Genomic DNA, 18510 nt, shown 5'->3' with positions numbered 1-18510 from the left:
ATCCCCTCTCCCCCTCTCCCTCTTCCTCTGCCTCGCCCTCCTTTTCCAGCTCGCCTTCCATCTCGCCCTCATCGCCCTCAACCTCAGGCTCAGCCTCAGGTTCGAGTTCGGGCTGAGGCTCCACCTCCACCGGCGGCCGCTCAGGAACCCGCAGCGCCACTCTCCGATTCTCTCTCCACGTTCTGAACCGCTCCCTTCGGCGCTCGCTGGATTTTGTGTTCGGGCCGTATTCGCGCCCAGTGGCACGCCACCCCGTGCGCACCTGAGAGTCCTCGGTGTTCGCACAGAAGAGCAGGCGATAAGTCTCCTCGGATATGGTGAGAAGAATTCCGTCGTGGCACCACAACTCTGCCGCCGCGGACTGCTCGTTGGAGGTCGTGTCTGCCGAGCCAGCAGCCTCGGGCGGAGGGGGGGTCGTTTCCACGTCCTCCGGCAAGTGTCGCTTCAAGAACGGCGGCTCAACGCTGGTGACCGCGTCCTCCGTTGGGTGTCGGCGCGTGTAGGCTAGCGAGTAGCGCACGTAGAGATCCTCGGGGGTCAGCTCAGAATCCGATGGGTCATCCCGGCTGAGAAGGCGGATGACGATGCGGCGTTCCGCGGTATTGTAGTCAATCCGGTAGAGATTCTCGTCGGGGCCCACGATCTTCTCCGCCTCTTGGCGATAGGCCATGAGCCGCTTGGAATCTGCATCGGGCAACTTTCGGTCCGTCTCGAACATCTTCAAGAGCTCGGTGGCCTTCGTATCCGCACTGCCGCCACCCCCTGCAATCGCCTGCACTTGCTTCACGATACCTTGCATCAATTTATCGATTGTGTAGAAGACGAAGCACCGTGTGCCGAAGATGAGTCGCAGGCTCTCCTCAAATGCGGCCTGCTCAATATCACCTTCAAGGAGCTTGTCAGTCAATTCGAGCAGCTGCGCATACGGGTCGCCGGGAGTAAGCTCATATTCAGAGACGGGGTCCAGGCGATTCGATGTGAATCCAAGTTCAACCGCCACCGGATTTGGGCGGCGCTCTTCCTGCAGTCGCTCAACCTCTCCAAGCAACCCCTTCATATGCTCCAGACGTGTATATACCAGCTGGAGTTATTTTCGGAATAAATAGAAGGTGTAAAAAAAAGGGAAAAAAAATCAGCTATAAAATGGCACTGAGATTGATGAGACAACGCAGAATTACCTGGAACAATCGGACGAAACAGTAGAGTGAATTGTTTACAAACACGTTAATTGATTTGCGCTCCCCTGTTCCCTGGCCGCTCTCATTCTCCCCCAAGTTCTCATCACCACTTGCATCCCCTCCCCGTGGATGGGCTTGGTCTTTCTCGTCGCTTGCCTCATTCATCACAACATCCGGTGTTCCAGCGGCACCACCACCGCCCTCCACGTGCACGCCGTTTGCTTTCCATTTTCGTCGCTTTTTCCTCTCGGATTCGCCGTCCATATCCATTCCAACTCCTTCTCCTTCATCCTCGCCTTCGTCCTCGTTGTCGGCAAGATCCTCATCTCCACCGATCTCGAACTTCGGTATTGTATAATTAGCAAATAACATCTTGAGGAAACGACGCACGAAATCAACCATCCGTTCCCGTTCTCCGCCGGTAGTATTGTTGTTGCTCGCCCGATCCACCACTGTAAGACATAAACGAGCAGCATCTCGGAATACTTCGCCATCCTTCAATACGAACTCCATCTCTCGGCGTCGTCCTCCCTCTAGCTCAGCGATTAGATTGCGGGTGCCAAGATTCTTTTTGTCATTGGCTTTGAAGGTGATGCCCTGATAATCGAGCGCTTTGTAATAGTTTTTAACATCAATGTCCCTCCAAATCTTGTTCCATTCTCTTTGAATTCGTTTCCATTCCTCGTCTTTCTGCTTCAGCCGTTTCAAGACAATTGGGACAGTGGCGGCGGGGTATGCATGCAGCGACTCGATCACCTCAGACCCATACTCATCTCCATAGAGCTTTCTTATGACGCGCTGGTAAATGCTCCGCGATTGACCCCCAAGTCCCTCGGGCAAGCGGAATGCATTTCGCTCTTCTGCCGACATACCTGCAATCTTCTTAGCGATCGGCTCGAGAAGAGAAATGGTGTTGAGATTCGCTTCAATGAAGAGGTCATGCTCATACCTGGTGAAGCAAAAGATGTTTGGGACATGAATTCCGAAATGAAAAATAAAATGGTTCCAAAAGAAAGAAGCTAATTACCTATCTTCTTCGCATTTATGCAACGCTTCCTCGTACTGATTTTTCCGGTGGGTTATAAAGCCGGTATCCTCACTAGCCCAAGTTGGATACGATACCCATTCATCGTTTAATACCTCACGACAAAGTTCATCCCGCCCCGAGCAAGTAAGTCTCTGGAACTAAGTGTGTATATAAAAAAATTAAAATCAAGCGCTGAGATATATAACAAGGGGAAAGGATTAATTGGTTACCTCAATTGGGAGTTTTCTATAGCTGGGGCCATAGCTTTGGCATGTATTTAAATCGGGTCGTGTGAGTGCTGCCATCTTCTCCGCCGGCTCCTCCGACTCTACCCCAACAAAGGCACGGAACCACTCGAAAAGGGATGGATTCCCACCAATGAATGCCTTTACCTTTTCCACAAGGGCCGGCGCATCGAGAATCCCCTGGCTGAAGAGACTCAATAGCTTGAGGAACTCAGTGTAAGCCTGCTTATTGGAGAGATGGCGTTTGACACGCTCAAAGAATAATAGTTCATCTCCTCCGCTCATACCGTTGCCCAAACCTCCAATCCCGCCAGCAGGCCCAGTTACGCTTGCAGGCATTAGCTCAGGCTCAGCACCAGTCCCCGAGGCAGAAAGGTTAGAGGACTGCTTTTGCATCTTGTTGCGCTTCTTTCCTGTAATCAATGGAGGCTTCTCGATTGCATTGCGCTTTTTCTTCCCGCCTGCGCCCGTCCCCCCAACGGCGGTCGATACAGTTGAGCCATACAGATTTCCAGACTTGTAGGAATCCGCTGGCCCAGAGGTGGGTGGTGGGAAACTGCCAACGGGAGGCAAACGGCCACCTAATCCTAAATGACAGAAATAAGCCCGTCAATAAATTCATGATAGCAACAGAAATATTCACAGAGCCACGTACGTTGTTGTGGCGAAGTGTGGGTGGGCATGAGTCCAGGAGGGAACTGGCCGCCCGTCAGATCCGGCAGGAACTGTTTGAACTCGTCAAGTAGATCGGGGGCTCCGTGGAAAAGCACTTGTACCTGAGCGTATACCTCCTGGATCGGCTTTTGCTCTTTTTGATAGGTTTGCAATATTTCAAGGAACTGTTTATATGTATCGGGATCAGATGAAAACCGATGCTAAAGAGGAGGTTGAAATAAGTGGGGCTGCTTCAGTACTTTTTTTCTGGATCAAACAACAGTAGACTGTACTTACCTTAATTTTGTTAACATAATTAATGGCGTGATTGAATTCGACAGGTGCACGTCGCTCGCCGCCAGCCTGTTGCTGTTGCGTCTGTTGTGGAGCCATTTCCACAGGAGGTTGTTGATGGAGATTCATCTGCTGTTGTTGTTGTTGCTGCTGCTGCTGCTGCTGTGGCTGCTGTTGATGGTGGGGTTGACCTGGATATGGCAAAACAGGCTGTGGGAAAGGAGCACTAGTAGCTTGGGAGATGCCTAGCGGTGGAGGTGGAGGGGGCAGAGGGGGAGGCGGAGGGGGCTGTGCAACCCAATAAGGCCCAGGAGCATGATAATAGGAGGGCGGGGGTGGAGGTGGAGGATAGGCAGGCGCATGCATGCCTGGGGGCGGAGAGCCAAGATGAGATGTGCCCTTGGGGGTGATAACTCTAATTATGTCAGGTTGGTTGGGATCCGGAACCTCAATCCGGTACCCAGGTGGGAGAAATGTGTTGAATCCAGAAATAAGTCCTGGATGCCCTTTGAAGAGTTTAGAAACACGCTCGATGACACCTGGAGTATCAATTCTAATAGAATACAAATAAAGATTAAGCAATTCTGCACTTTATGTAAATCCCACAAATATACGCACGCTTGGCTCTTGAAATCCTTCATAATGTCAAGAAATCGATTATACACATCCGGTTGTCCTACAAAACGCAGCTTCACCTGATCGAGGTAACAGAGCGCGTCGCGCACATTCAACGGACGCTGCGGTTCCTCCCCTGACGATGTAACATCCATTGTACTTGTTCTTTTTACTAGTATTCTTCCTCCCGCGCTTCAATCTTTCTCTTTGGTTTCCAAAACTATAAAATGGCAGTTATCGCTGAAGGAGGAGGAATAAAAAGGAGAGGAAAACACCGGATAATCAGCTATTATCAGAAGGGGAAAAAATAAGGTCAGGGTAAAAAGAAAGTGAAAAGAAAATCAAGGTCGGAAGCTGAAATTGTCATGACGAAACAACATGTGGCTGATGTACAGTCACGACTGCGCCCTCCTTTGGCCTGATATTAATATTGACTTTTCTGTAGGTGTTTAAAATAGGTTCGTTATTCACCTCTTAGTAACGCTAGCAAAATCTCGCGAATCAATGCTATAGCTATAGTAACGGTGTACCCTATGTCACCTAGCTGACTGAAAAGACAAAACTCTCTCACTAGAGCATACTTCTTTTTTCATTCAAGAACATATAAAATGTGGGTGTCTAGAAATTTCAATGGCTTCAAAAAGAATAAATATATTTTAAAAATTGGCTTTGAAGATATTTTTGAAACTTCACAAAGGTGAGGAAGTAACTCAATCATCAGAATAAACTGAGACTATGCTGTTTAGTAAATTACGTTTTGTTTTCGAATGTTTATACTTAGATCGCCGATATGATAAATCTTAGAATATTGTTAAAAATGGGATAACACATTTTGCAAATAAACCCTCCTTCACCACCCGGTTTCTAAGAAGTCAGCATCCCTATATTTTCTCTCATTAATAGCGCAACTGAGTCGTTAAAAGAAGGTTAAATTTATCAACGGAGATTGATTAAAGTAAAAAGTCACAGCTGCGCTACTTCTGGAGCTCAATTAATATTGATTCAAATTTTATCAGGCAAATTATTATTATTAGGCTTCCTCCTCCCCAATAATTTTAAAAATTGCATCAAAAATGACGGCCAAAGAGGACCAGGCTTTCGTAAAATCCTTAAAAGAATTCATTGGAGGCACCGTTGGGGGGTGGTCTCAAGTTATAGTTGGCAAGTATCTTATTTTCATTGGTTTTTTGTGGCTTTAACCTATATCGCAGGTGCTTTGCAGGCCACCCTTTCGACACAGTGAAGGTGAGGCTTCAGACGCAACCGGACCCGCCAAAGTATAAGGGCGCCATTGACTGTGTAAAAGTTACTCTAAAAGAGGAAGGGGTAGGCTCGAGGATATTCAATTTTACCTCGATTTTTCTAAAAACCATCTCATTTTATAGCCTCGTGGACTTTATAAAGGAGTTGCATCACCATTAATGGGAATCGGCATCTGGTACATTTGCTGGTTACCTACACACTCCATTAATCTATCTGATGTGTATCTTATAAAATATTTAGCAATGCAATTTTATTCTCGGCCAATGGCAATTTCCGTCGCTTATTGCAAGGTGGCGATGAGTCGCGAGTTCTATCGTTGGCAGAGATTACACTAGCGGGGGGGTTGGCGGGTTCGGTGATGGCGTTCGCAAACTGTCCTGTAGAATTGCTAAAAGTGAAGCTACAGGCACAGAATACAATGCCTGTTTCTGAAATACGGGGAACTCCAGTGAGATATAGCGCCTTTGGAGATTTTCATTGAGGCATTTAAACTGACGGATTCAATATCCTTCTACGTAGTACAAGGGCGTGATTGACTGTGGGATACGAACCTTCAAAGATAGAGGCTTAGCAGGACTTTATCGAGGCATTACCATTACCATTATTAGAGATGTCCCATCCTATGCATCGTATTTCTGTGAGTAGCTCTAATTGTGTTTCACTCGAGCTCCGTTTGTTTACTTTTCTATTAGTCGCCTATGAGGGGATGAAACGGTGGTTAGCGTCCAACAAACAAGACACAGACTTAACGAGCGGTGATTTGCTGCTCGCCGGAGGTATTGCGGGGATAGCTGCATGGTTGCCATGTTATCCACAGGATGTATTGAAGAGCCGGATGCAGAACAATACCAGGTACAAGACCATTCATTTCGATCTATTGAAATATCCAATCCTCTAAATTATTTTGGCGGCGGGTAGCTATAAGTCGACCGCAGACTGCTTCCGTGCACTAGTCGCACAGAAGATGGGTGTGAAGTCATTTTTCAAGGGCTTTACGCCTACGCTTGCTCGTGCCTTTCCCGCTAATGCAGCTACCTTTTTTGCGTAAGTGTTTATGAAGCTGCCCAGCTTTCACTAACTTGCCGGTATTAACGTGCCTGTTTTCCTTTTCCTTTTTCCTCCCTCCTCTGATCCGATGCGATTAGATACGAATCGGCCATGAAGCTTTTACGAAATTAGAACATCATCATTTTATCTGAAAATCAATCAGCTTATAGAAATTTGGATGCTATTTAATAGAATTGAGTGGAACCGTATTGATTCAAATATTAGATCGAAACACCGGCCAGGGAGCTGGCGCGGTGATACCCCAAATGCATGAGATTGCAGTTACAGTGGCACAAGTATCACTCTATCAATTTGGAACAAGTAAATGAAAAGCTCTGGCCACATTTTCGCTCCAAGTCTGTTCTTAACTTTAGTAGCTGAAGACGGGTGCTTGTTTTGTGTTGCACCTCTGTTTGAACAAGGAGGAGACAGCCCTTGTTTTTATTTTTTTCTCCACTGTGGTTGTATCCTGCTTTTTATTTCCTCGCTTGCTCTGTTGGCAGTCCTTTTATTTTTTGTTCTCCCACAATCCCTCCATCGCCCATCTTTCCTTAGCTTATGTGATCTCCTCGCAGAATGACGGCAGCTCTAGATAATCTTCTTCATGAATTGGAACAGACCGTGTGCGAACTCACAGCTGTAAGATGCTCCTATGATTTGTCATTCTTGAGAGTAGGTAATGATGGAGAATATTCATATCTCTTCTTAGGGGCTGGAGAAAGGAATACCGGTAACAGAAACGACCAAGAGATCGCCTACTGCCACCCATCCTGCTGCATCCATTCCAGTGGCCAAGTTCTCACCCACCTTTGATGCACTTCAAGATGAGCTAGATCAATTGAATAATACCTTACGAAGGCATCCTCATCCGCCTGCAGACTCGGCGCAGAAACCTAAGCCTGAATTAAAGTTTGGCGGGGCGCATCAGCGAACTTATGATGATCGGGATGGATATGGACAAGAAGAGGAGCGTGAGATTTCTGAGAAAGAAGAGGAAGTGATCTCTTTTGAAGAAGAAAGAGAAGATGAAAAGGAAAAAGACGATAAACCTATTGGCCTATTACTTAAGAAGGGAAGAGGCGGTTTATCGAGTGGTAGCGAAGGGGAGGAAAAGCCTGCTAAGGTGGAAAAGAAGCGCTATCATGCGGCCACCAGCGATGACGAAAAACCCCTTCAAGTTTCTTCGCCTGAAAGTAGGATACATCAGTTCCAGAAGCTCGTGACAACGGTCCATGCGCAGTATAAAGCTTCGGCGCAACCTCCTTCACAGAAGCAACCGCCCTTGAAGGCTTATGTCCATGCGGACAAGATCAAAACTGCACTGCAAAAAATGCAAGAGGCCAGCATTGTAAAGGTACGGATCCTATATTGATATTTGCGGCCACTAGATAGCTGACCCATATGTTGACGATATAGATGACCATTCGTATCTATATTGCCGATTACAGCCACTTTAAGACTCTCCAAATCACCTCACAGATGACGGTGGGCATGATCATGAAATATCTCCGAGAAAAGGGGTGCATGGATGAGAGCGACGATTGGGCTCTCTTCGAAGTCGTGGATGACTATGGGGTTGAGCGAGCAGTGAGAGAGTGGGAGATACTCACCGACGTGGTTGGCTCATGGGAGCTCGATAGCTCCAATCGTCTGATTCTTGTCAAGTATCCTCTCCGTGATACTCTAACTGCATCAAGTGTAACCGGAAACAGCTATCCCCAGCTCTATGGATGGCTGCACGTGGAGATGAAAAAGGGAAAGTGGCAGAAGCGATTTGTCTATTGGAGAGATGACTGTCTATACCACAGCAAAGACAACAAGGTGAGTTGGCTTGCTGTATGCTGTAACAAATAGGGAGAGCGGGCAATTAATTGATTATGGTACAAAATGAATAGGGTACAAATGAAACGCTTCTATGTAGCATAAAGAATTACGACGTTTGCTACATCAAGAGACCGCTGCGTAAGTCCCCGACCAAGTTCATGTTCGCGCTCAAATCCCAGGAGCGTGCACGAATTTATGAAAACACGGAGGACTATGTGCATTTTCTGTGTGCCGAGCATTTCGATAAAATGAAGGATTGGGTGTTGAGCATCCGTGTTACAAAGGTGAGACACCATTGGCAAAGAGTGGGCTGACACCGATACTGAACGATGCTTTGTAATTTTTCGCTTCTCCTTCAGAACCAACATATGTATGAACAATATCCAGACCGTGTGAAGGACCCGCTTAAACCCATACCCCGCCCTCCTATCTCCGCAGACATCCTTTCCTCACGTTCTCCTTCTCCGCGTTCGCCGTCGGTGCCTCGTTCGACTCCCACCGCCCGCTCTCCTGCCGCTGTGCACTCGCCCAAGATCTCGTCCTCTCCCCCTTCCTCTGCCCCTAGCCCCCATCCCTCTTCTCCTCGCCCAATACCTGGTTCTCGCAGCAGAGTCCATCCAGCCCCTAGCTCGAAGTTCGACATGTCCCATTCTCCGGCGGCCATACCGAAAGGAAAGCGTATGTCGCCTTCCGAAGCGGAACGTCGGATGGTCGAAAATGGAAGCCCAAAGTTGGTGCATCTTGAGGAGGGGATCAAGTTCAGCGAGGGATCTCTCCTCTCCTCATCCCCTCACACTCACTCGCCGCTCTCTGCATTCCAAGTCCACACAAGCACCCATGCCTATGGCCATGGTTCGCCGCCACCTGGTCAGGGGATAGAAGCCGGGAGAACTCTGATAAACTTCCCTGAGGAAAGACCGTTCAAGGAGGGCTCCCTGCTTGCTAAAGAGAGAAAGGTTACCTTTGCATGATTTATTCCATTCTTTCAGTTTGTGTTCTATTTATTTTGTTTCTTCAACTGTATGTGGCCAATGTTTCTTTTGGTTGTTATTTTCCCCGTTCCATCCCCTATATTTAAGCATTGTAGCACCTAGCTGGACTAGCTCCCTATACCCTCCTTTGTTTTTTTTTTGGATTATATTTATTTCAATTGAACCAAACACTTTTCTCCCCCTCCTCCCACTGTGTTTTTGTTTTAAAGATATTTATTATACGTATAAGTAAAACAGGTGCTTTTTTTATTTTTCGGCAGTCCTAGTGAAGGTAAAATAAATTCGCCAACAAAAAAAAAAAATCCCATCAACAAAATAGACATCACACGCTCCCGTCCGTTGGTTTAGCCCCTCTGCTCTAGTCCAGCAACAATGTCCTCAAACTTGCTTGCGTTCCGCAGGAACCAGTCCGCATATCGTCGGCCGACACGGAACTCGGCAATGTGAATGACATCCTGTTTGACGCAGAAGTCCAGATCGCTCGTGGTGGCCACCTCCCCTTCCAGCAGAGTGCCCTCCGTCCACCGCCTCTGGCGGGATTTCTGCTTGAAGATCAGAAGTTGGGTGCGGAGTTCCGCGGGTGTGATGTCGAGGAAGGAGGCGAGTTTGTCGGTGCCCATGGTGGAGTAGAGTTTGAGGAAGGAGCGCAGCGTGGGGATCAGCATCTGGTTTTGCACCTCGGCGAGGAAGATGCGGGCATGGTGGCGTTGCGGCTCGGCGGAGGGCGAAGGGTCCTCCGAGGTTGGGCCGTTGGGCGAGATGAATTTGGGACAAGCGTAGAGGAAGAGGTCCTCGAAGGTTTGCAGCGAGGTCTCGTCGTTGCGCTGCATCTTGGCAAGCTGCTCACCATACTTCTCCCTCAGGTTGGCGTGGATGTTCTCATCTAGTCGGGTTGGGCACAGGGCAACGCAAATGGCCAATAGCGCGTACATCTGGTCCGCCTTCTTGTTGATTTGGTCGTACTGATAGGAGGACCGGCTGTGGTATTGTTTTGTCCTTTGGATGAAGACGAGAATATGTGAGAATGCCTTGATCGCATCGACGTAGCGACGCATCATGATGTACGCGAAACCGACGTAGTAATAGGTGGTAACGTGGCATGCAGTCACACGTGCAAAGAGCGCCTTCTTGTTCAGCTCGATGTTGTCCATCATCTTCAGGGCAAGGGCAAAGTCACCCAGGAGGGAGTGCACGCGCAGGAGACCAACGATGCTGAAGTAGCCAAGCATTTTGTAGAGAGGGCGAGAGCCGTACTCGCCGGCGGCCTCGGCAATGTCACCGCCATGTTTGCTCACCATCAGCAGCTCCATGATCCGCGATTTCTGGATCAGGGAATAGAGCACGTTCAGTACGCTATAGCAGCTCCAGATCTGGGGATTGTCGCGGAGCAGGATAAGCTCCTCCTCGGATTTATTCTTCAGACGGTTGCGGTAGATGCAGAATGACTGGAACTGGTAGATGAACTCGTCGATGATGTCCCAGAGCCACTGGTTGGGAAGTTCAAGGTTGACGGGGCCATCGGAATTCAGGATATAGTTGAAGAAGTCGCAGTAATTCTCATAGGAGTGGAATCGGTGTTCCAAGGTGGGGGTTAGTCGAGCGTAAATGTGGCGGTAGTAAAGCTCGCGGTAGAGCGTCAAAAATGCTTGATCATCATTCACAAGGGGAGCAATGACTTCGGCCTCGGGCCATGGTTGTTTCGAATAAAACTTCTCGGTCAGCTTATTGAAGGTGTTTTCGTAGATTCCATGTAGCTCATACACGTTGTTATCGAGTACATTGCGATGGAAATAAATTATGAAGTTCTTCACCACCGCAGGGATAGCATCGAGGGAAAGCTGCTGTTGCTGGAGGAATTGCTGTTGTTGCAGAGCAAAATCGGCTATTGGAATAAAAAAAAGTCAAAATAAATAATCCATTGGATGCGTCCTTACAAACAAATAATTCTATTCAAAGATTAAAATACCTTCGTCAACAAACTCATCCCCAAACTCTTCGGCCGGGTAGGCGGTAGAGACCAACTCGGCCTCCACGAGCATATCCTCATCTTCATAAGCGTCCTGGTACATGATGGGCGATCTGGGATCCTTAAAGGTACGTGAGCGATCTTGGATAAAAAACAATCACCTAACAAAGTAAACAGGTGCTGTGGCTTAGATCCAATACGTAAATAAAGATTTGCACCTAAACCTCCCTCTTGCCCGCTACTCGTAAAATTCTCCACGATTTGCTGTCCCATCCTACTGCCCCTCGCCACCTTTCTAGCATGCAACGCCAAAATCGACAACCATCCACTTGGATCGCTTTGAACAAACATCTGATAAATTAATTTTTCTTCCGTTAACTATTGTAAAACAAATTTTCTGCACATTTCCCTATGCTTTCGCAGGTCTCGCTTCATTAGGGATAGTGTTTAAATACAAAGTTCAGCATCGATTCCCCTGTCATCCACACCCCCCTCCCTCCCCTCGCTTTAGCACCTAAGATTCTGCCCCCGATGGCTGGGAAACCACCATTCATTCCTTGAAATTTTTGCTTTTGTATATTAAATAAGCCTGCAGGGGTTTTAAGACTGGCTAAGTTCAGCTGTCAAATTTAGCATATTTGCGGCGGTGACCGAGACAAAACAGTATCTTAACCATGGATATTGGAATTATTTGTCACCATAGGCCTTGTTAAAAAAACAAACATAGAAACCGCACGAAAAGAGAGAATATTTCTCTTTATTCAAGCCGATCATTCCACATTCCAGCCATGCCCACGGTTGATAATTTCGATTACATTCGAAATCATTACATTTCGTTCCGAAATTACCTCGGGGAAGAAGCCAGCCAAGGTGAATAGTTGAAATGGGCCACTGTGAACGGAACGGACTATAATGGGGCTTCCTATATTTTTTCTATAGATGATGTCTTCACTAATGCTCCATCCACGGCTCGCGATAAGCTCACGAAGCTTACGAGGACACAGTTCTTCGAGCTCTCCACTGATGTCTACGATGAGCTCCTTCGACGTGCCGATGGCAATATGAAAGGTAGGCCTCCGGTTTATCCGATTTCGACTGTTATCCACGTTAGACATGACATTTTATACTCGTTAACAGCATCCTCTCTCCCCATGCGAGAGGAATATCATCCTAGGCGTAATCAAGCCCGCAATAAGCTTGCCACCCTTCCAAAGCAGAAATTCCGTGACCTGATCAGCGACATATTATTCGAACTAACACAACGTTTCCCTGATCTCGCAGAAAAAAAGGTAACGACATGAGACTCCTGTCTTGCTGTGTGAGTTCACTCCTGACTACTCTCTCGTCTTGTTGTGTTAATTTTATTAGCAGAACACTATCCACGAAGAAAGGGAACCTCCCATGCCCCCTAATGCTTTGGATCACATCCCAAGCGGCCCTGTTCGCGCTAACGCGCATACTTACAGCAATAAATCCCTCCCAAATGTCCCTGATCTTCCAGATTTCCCCATGCCCGAAAGCCACCCCCCCTATCTACCCAGTATGTTTCCCGAGCCCACTTATGAGCAGCCCCCGTCCATACACCCAGCTCACGAAATTAACAAGCTTCGGCCAAGCCGAAGTAACGACATATTGCAAAAAAGATCTTCCACAACCCACCCACCCTATTCCGACTCTCTTGTTCAAACAAAGAGTAGCTTTCCGGTTGAAGTGTTGCCCCCAGGCAAGCAAGAGACCCAGTCGGCGGAGATGTTTCCACCCAAAGACCGTGCTTTCGATCGAGACCCCATGCATATACGCGAACTCGACCTGAGGGCTAACAGAAAGGCCATGGACCTTAGCGCCACCCTCGATAGCTTAATGGCTGATCTTGGAAACATGGTGGAAACGAATGAGAGGGACCCCTATCACAATGGGGAGCTGAGAAAAGACGAGGTAATGAAACGATTTCTGTGCTTGTTTGTCATGGCGAAGAATTCACTACAACTGAATCTCCTCTAGCGAAAACTTTCAGCCCATGCGCCTTTTTATGTAAACCCCAAGTCCCTAAATCGAGTGAGTGGCATGACTCCTATCGAAAACCCGGACGCTTTTACCGGTACTAACTTGATCTATATCCAGGCCACGATGGAAGTCCCCACTAGTACAGACTATGAAATACGGATTTCTGCAATGAGAAAGCGCATTTCTGCCCTAGAGAATGAGCTCTTGGTAATCTCCAGATTTCACTCCCATACAATATCCATCCCCAGGATTGATAATGCTTCATCCAACATGGTAGACAAAAACGGGCCAACCTTTTCAAGGCACGTGGCTCTCCGATCTCGAAAACCAACTGCGTTACGAAAGAAACACGAATCAACAGCTAACCTCGCAATATATGCATCTGCAAAACGACTATGACCAGCTGCTCGACAAATACTATCAGCAGCTTGAGGTGGGTCCCGTCTCATTTTTTTTTTAACCTGGGCTTTAATAGAGTTTTCTCGGTGATGCCTAGTTTGCCGATGATGTGAGGCAGGAAATAGCTGCCCTACTAGACGAGGTCAAGGATCTTAATAGGAAAAACGACCGATTGAGGGCCGAGCGTGAGCAGGATGCCTACACCATTCAGCAGCTGACCAAAGAGTTTGCGGAGTTGCAAGTGGCCTACGGAGAAAAGGGCGGCTTTCCTGGAGTGAGTGGGGAGTAATGGCTTGGCGAACTTGTAAGATATGTATACACCCGAGCGAGAAGTTGCAATGTAATATATGTCGTGTATTTGTGACATACTCTCATTTTCTCTTTCGATTCGTCCCCGTGTTATATATATATATATATACATATATTCTGTATTTCTTTACTGTATTGCTATCTCGCATGCCTCTGATAAGATAAAATAATCTCTCTATAAATATAATTTTGTTTCTCAGCCATCCCCCAGTTTCTGATTTTCAATACCAATCACCGGGATTCATCATTTCTAAATTTGCCACCTATTTAGGGCTTGAAGGCTTTTGAAAAGCAAGAAATACCGTGTGCTATTAGAACCCCGAAATTAACACTCGGAGATGAGTAACGGTGACAGCAGTCGCCATCGTTGCCTGCACGCTCATTGCTCTAGTCCACATGGTGTTATTTTTTGGAATAAGCAAATGGAGTCGGGGAGAGAAAGTAAGCCCCTAGGGAAAACAAAAGACGAGAATAAAAGTTCAAATACAAAGGATTAAGTTATTAGAGGGGGTGTGGAGGGCAATAGGGGGAGAAAATTGGTGATACAAGACCGGATATAAACTGGTTCATAGGTGATTGCAATAGGGATATCATAAAGATAAATAAAAATACCTGAAAAGCTCTAATTCGAATGTTTTATCCATAGCAAGGGAGGAGAAGAGAGCAGAAAGAAGAAGAGATAGAGACGGAAAAATATAGCTTAGCGGAGCGCCTGTCATCTCCTCCGCGTCAATTCGTCTATCTCATAGGAAGGGGGCGGAGGCAGAGAATGAGGCTGTGTGGGCACGCCATTTCTTCGTGGCAGAACAGCAGCAGCGTCCACGGCCTGGGGAGGTGGGCTGACGGGAACATTTGCACTCTCCTCCCTTGGTATTGTGATCTCAACATCATATCTTGGCGGCCCATCTGGGTCCTCGGCGCAATACACAGGCAAATCTTCAATATCTTCGTCTTCTGCTGCGCGAATGTCGATGTACCACTGATCCGTGGAGCAGAAAAGGAAATAGAGCTGTATGTCGAGTCGACGGGTGCTCCAGACTACGCGATGACGGGATGTGTCTGATGCATTAAAGTCTTTCAAAAGATGCTTAAGATGAACATCGAACTAGAGGAATAAAAAATAAAATGCATTCGTCCATTGAGAGAAGGGAGGGAGTGGCCATCCAAGCTTGCAACTTACTTCGAGCAATTTTTGGCTTACTTGGCTTTTCCTTGTCCAGAAATAAATCACGGCTGTTAATGATGGGGGCAGAAATATTGCCAATCGTACCATGTAGTTAATGGATCCAGACAAGCCAAAGGCGGCTGCAGAAATTATTAATAAGATCAAGCTGGGCAAAACGATGCAATCCACTTTTAATTTGGGCAGATTTTGGTGGACGAGATGCTGAAGGGCCTGAGAGCGTGCCTCGAAGACTGATTTGGGCAGCACTGGCTCGAGAAGGGGGTAGTCCGTGTAGCGTCTCATGGAAAATTTAGGAAGTCGGAAAGGATTCCTATCCTCCATAATTAGTGGGAATGTAGCAAGCGTAGCTGGCATCAAGAATGCTAATGTCTTCTTTATCAGTGGATGCGGGCAATCTTGAGTAGAGGGGATAGGGGGGAGGGGGGGTGCAGCGGGAGGATTTTGAAAAGGAACTAGGACAAGGCGGAGAGAAAAGGCAATAGAAAACGTAAAAAGTAAGAGGAAAAAAGGTTATGCAGCAAAAGGCTTCCTCCAATTTAATATGAAGTTAATCCCCCCACATAAATGAAGCGCGAAAAATTTAGAGGCCTTCGGGATTCCAATCCTCTCGAGGTGTTTCGCCCAGTCGTTTTTCACTTCCGAATAGAACTGCCCCCGGGATGAAATAGGCTCCTTCTTACCGGTTGACCCATCGCCCGCAAGCAGGCGCTCACTATGAACCAGCGCCTACCCAAATGCACCATTGCAAAACAAACCACAGGCGAGGTTCTCTTGAAAAGAGATGCTTCTAGATCTCTCCCTGGGCCCGCGCAAACCCTTCTCCTCCTCCCCTGCCTACTTCTGCAGCCAGCTGTAGCCTCCCAATTCGGGGCGGTGCTCTCTCACACGCCAATATAGTCACCTGCGCACTCCCGCAGCCATGATAAGAGCTGCCTCAAGCACTGCCAAGATTGCGGCGGCCCCGTGACAGTGACGATTTTAGGTTGCAATAATAGGAATCGGGTCGGGAGAGCAGCCAAAGATATTTTCCGTCAAGGAACCTCGCCTGCTGTCGGAAATTTCTGGCGGCCCTCAAAGTCACTGTGACTGTAAGGATATGGTCGACCAAGGGAAGGGGGAGCACAAGTTCCGAGTGGCTCTAATTCCACGCTAATAAGTCCACATGAAGTTGGTGGACGTCCGAACGGCCGGAGAGTACTTGATTTCTCTTAATGGCTAAATCTGTGCTCATTAGTGGGACAATAGTCCGGTCAAGTGTCCTTGACCGCTCAGGTTGAACCCCTTTATGTCCGTCATATACCGCCAGCTAGAATCATCCAAGTCGAAGGCCGTCTTAAGGAGGAGAATCCGGTTATGAACGCCGCATCAAGCCCTTATTAGAATTTATCAGATGGCAAACTTGTGACTAAGGGTTGGCCAGCGGGCAAGCTGGCCAAGAAAAAACAATGCCACGACAGTTTAGTCACGAGCCCTCACCAGGGCTGTGCCTTTCAACAGAATGGCTGAGACGTGTATAGGTAAAACGGGCGGAGGATCGGAAGGAGCTGGCACTGCGTTTAGGGATTTGGATGCTATTTTCAAGCATGGCACTTCCTGCATGGGTGGCTGGAGGATAGAAAATAGAGGTAATGGTGTGATATTGTATGCTCAGAATGGGACCCGTATAGTTCAAATTACAAAGTTGTTTCAAAACGCTTTAAGAAAATAAAGAATCGCGACAAAAGAAAAAGAGGAAAAAAGAAGGGTTATTTTTCCTCGCGTTATTTATAACAAAACCCCCCCACATCTCGTTTTATAGTATTATTTTACAGGGGAAGAAAGAGAAGCAGAAGAATACAGAATATCATCATGCAATTAAAAAAGAGAATCAGACACCCCCCTTGGTACTAAGGCGGGGCCAGATCACTAGGGGAGGGCATTCCGATTCCTCCTAGAGCATTAGCATTGACCGTTGCTTCGGCTGTACCCGTGGCGATGATATTGGATGCCTGCTGCGACGGAGAAATTGTTATTGCCCATTCTGGCATGCCCACCAATGGCATCCGGCCGTCGAGTTCGTCTGCGGCTGCTGGAGCGCGTCGCTGCACGTGCTGCTCTTTCCCGAAGCTATCGAGCCGCTCGAAAAAGTCCTCGCACTATCGTATTTTACGAGGTTATATGGATAGATAAGCGCAAGTGCGTGCGTGTGGGGGGAACACGCGGATCACTGGCTCAAGACAAGCGCCTCAAGAGGGGCTTTCAGCCGACTTACCTCCTGACTTCTGCCTATCACTCTCCGCTTTCGGAAATAGACTTCGCGTTGCCCGTCCGGCAGCTCCTCTGTCTCGGACACTTCTGGCGACATCGCATCCACCACAAGCACTGCGTCATACTCCTTGATCGGTCGCGGGAGCTCGCCGCCCTCGCTGCGGAAGTGTGCAAAGGCCTTCTTTCTTCTCCTCAATTTCTAACAGGTTTAGGGGGAAAAATATGGCCACGTTAGAGTGAGATCCCTTCACTATTTTACTAAAGCAGAGCGCGCCCGGGCCACTTACCCCTCGCCGGCGTGACAATCTCTTGGCCTTGCTCTTGTGGTCCCCGTACGATGCAGCCCCCTTCCCCACCGTCACATAGCGCTTGTTTTTAAAGTATTGCCTCATGACGGCCATGCAGTGAGCCACGGTTCGACCCGGTTTCGGAGGGAGCGATTCCAGAGCCATGTCCGCGAATCGGTTGGCAACCTCCTGGTTGACGGGGTCGCCGAATGAGCGACTAAAGTCGAAAAGGAGAGTGTCATTGGCAAAATTCTGGATGCGGGCGTTCTTGATTTGTGCATCAATAAGTGAGCGAAGATGCATCTGGGAGGAGATAAAATTATAAAGAAGGCATCCAGGTAAGGGACCAGTTCAAGAATGTAAATCAGCGAATATGATTACCGCAAGCTCCTCGTCTTTGTCCTCATTAGGCATGGTTGTGGTGGTTCGCCGGATCGCGAGAAGTTCAGCCATTTGCCGGTTCTCCGCCTCTACCGCCTCGAGACGTCTTGAAAGCTCCTCGGACAAGCGCTGCTGCTGCTCGAGCATGCGCGCCAGTGTCGGCGCGTCAGTGGGCAGCGCAGTGGGCAGTGTGCTGGTGGCCGCGGTCACAGAATTTAGCGCGGGAGTGGGCAAGATTGGATGCTGGGTAATGGTCGAAGAATTGTTGTTGGCCGGGGTGGAGGAGGGCGGTTCGGTGCGCGAATAGCTTATCCGCACGCGGTCCTCGTCCTTCACGTCAAGGTTCATTTTTAGAAATTTTTTTCTTTTTTTTGTGAAGGCAAAATTAAGAGCTGATCAGAAAGAAAAATTTAGAAGAAAGGGAATCTTTCAGATGTCTTTATCAATTGTTCTTTTGTTGCGTCATCGAAAAATGCTTTCTTAAAACTAGCGTGACTGCTGGATTCCATATCCGTTTTTTTTTTTTGAATTGGAAGGAGTTTTATTCTGTGCTGGGAAGAGCCCATGTGCCACCCTAGTGCTGAATAACCAA

General features: G+C 47.8%; 7 protein-coding genes across 7 annotated transcripts in view; 3 read left to right on the top strand and 4 right to left on the bottom strand.

Annotated features, from left to right (window-relative positions):
* VTP21DRAFT_1466 (uncharacterized protein) overlaps window positions 1–4168 on the bottom strand; it is a gene marked incomplete at both ends in the record, with an annotated part of 4826 nt that extends 658 nt beyond the window's left edge. Inside the window, 7 exons of the mRNA XM_069391556.1 lie at window positions 55–1081; window positions 1179–2127; window positions 2206–2363; window positions 2436–3037; window positions 3106–3325; window positions 3402–3951; window positions 4017–4168. Of these exons, the coding sequence (XP_069251587.1) occupies window positions 55–1081; window positions 1179–2127; window positions 2206–2363; window positions 2436–3037; window positions 3106–3325; window positions 3402–3951; window positions 4017–4168 (3658 nt within the window). The remainder of the gene's footprint in view (window positions 1–54; window positions 1082–1178; window positions 2128–2205; window positions 2364–2435; window positions 3038–3105; window positions 3326–3401; window positions 3952–4016) is intronic.
* A 918-nt stretch (window positions 4169–5086) lies between these two features.
* On the top strand, window positions 5087–6455 carry VTP21DRAFT_1465 (uncharacterized protein; the record flags this gene model as incomplete). The annotated part of the gene is made up of 8 exons (XM_069391555.1): window positions 5087–5174; window positions 5236–5339; window positions 5399–5451; window positions 5517–5724; window positions 5796–5913; window positions 5969–6128; window positions 6195–6320; window positions 6422–6455. 8 exons carry the CDS (start codon window positions 5087–5089, stop codon window positions 6453–6455), a joined length of 891 nt encoding a protein of 296 aa, XP_069251586.1.
* A 444-nt stretch (window positions 6456–6899) lies between these two features.
* Window positions 6900–9118, top strand: VTP21DRAFT_1464 (uncharacterized protein; the record flags this gene model as incomplete). Its single annotated transcript, XM_069391554.1, has 5 exons — window positions 6900–6962; window positions 7033–7677; window positions 7740–8144; window positions 8219–8431; window positions 8507–9118. 5 exons carry the CDS (start codon window positions 6900–6902, stop codon window positions 9116–9118), a joined length of 1938 nt encoding a protein of 645 aa, XP_069251585.1.
* Window positions 9119–9483: 365 nt separating this feature from the next.
* VTP21DRAFT_1463 (uncharacterized protein) lies at window positions 9484–11208 on the bottom strand (the record flags this gene model as incomplete). The annotated part of the gene is made up of 2 exons (XM_069391553.1): window positions 9484–11021; window positions 11106–11208. The coding sequence occupies 2 exons, from the start codon at window positions 11206–11208 to the stop codon at window positions 9484–9486; spliced, it is 1641 nt and encodes a 546-aa protein (XP_069251584.1).
* Window positions 11209–11893: 685 nt separating this feature from the next.
* VTP21DRAFT_1462 (uncharacterized protein) lies at window positions 11894–13797 on the top strand (the record flags this gene model as incomplete). Its single annotated transcript, XM_069391552.1, has 7 exons — window positions 11894–11975; window positions 12045–12173; window positions 12243–12394; window positions 12474–13040; window positions 13107–13316; window positions 13387–13551; window positions 13606–13797. The coding sequence occupies 7 exons, from the start codon at window positions 11894–11896 to the stop codon at window positions 13795–13797; spliced, it is 1497 nt and encodes a 498-aa protein (XP_069251583.1).
* A 735-nt stretch (window positions 13798–14532) lies between these two features.
* On the bottom strand, window positions 14533–15357 carry VTP21DRAFT_1461 (uncharacterized protein; the record flags this gene model as incomplete). The annotated part of the gene is made up of 2 exons (XM_069391551.1): window positions 14533–14922; window positions 14998–15357. 2 exons carry the CDS (start codon window positions 15355–15357, stop codon window positions 14533–14535), a joined length of 750 nt encoding a protein of 249 aa, XP_069251582.1.
* Window positions 15358–16889: 1532 nt separating this feature from the next.
* Window positions 16890–18266, bottom strand: VTP21DRAFT_1460 (uncharacterized protein; the record flags this gene model as incomplete). The annotated part of the gene is made up of 4 exons (XM_069391550.1): window positions 16890–17138; window positions 17255–17449; window positions 17538–17840; window positions 17919–18266. 4 exons carry the CDS (start codon window positions 18264–18266, stop codon window positions 16890–16892), a joined length of 1095 nt encoding a protein of 364 aa, XP_069251581.1.
* Window positions 18267–18510: the final 244 nt, after the last annotated feature.

This window comes from Calcarisporiella thermophila (genome assembly GCF_041956535.1).
Source record: "Calcarisporiella thermophila strain CBS 279.70 unplaced genomic scaffold VTP21scaffold_11, whole genome shotgun sequence".
NCBI lineage: Eukaryota > Fungi > Calcarisporiellomycota > Calcarisporiellomycetes > Calcarisporiellales > Calcarisporiellaceae > Calcarisporiella > Calcarisporiella thermophila.
This window is presented reverse-complemented; position numbering and strand designations above follow the sequence as displayed.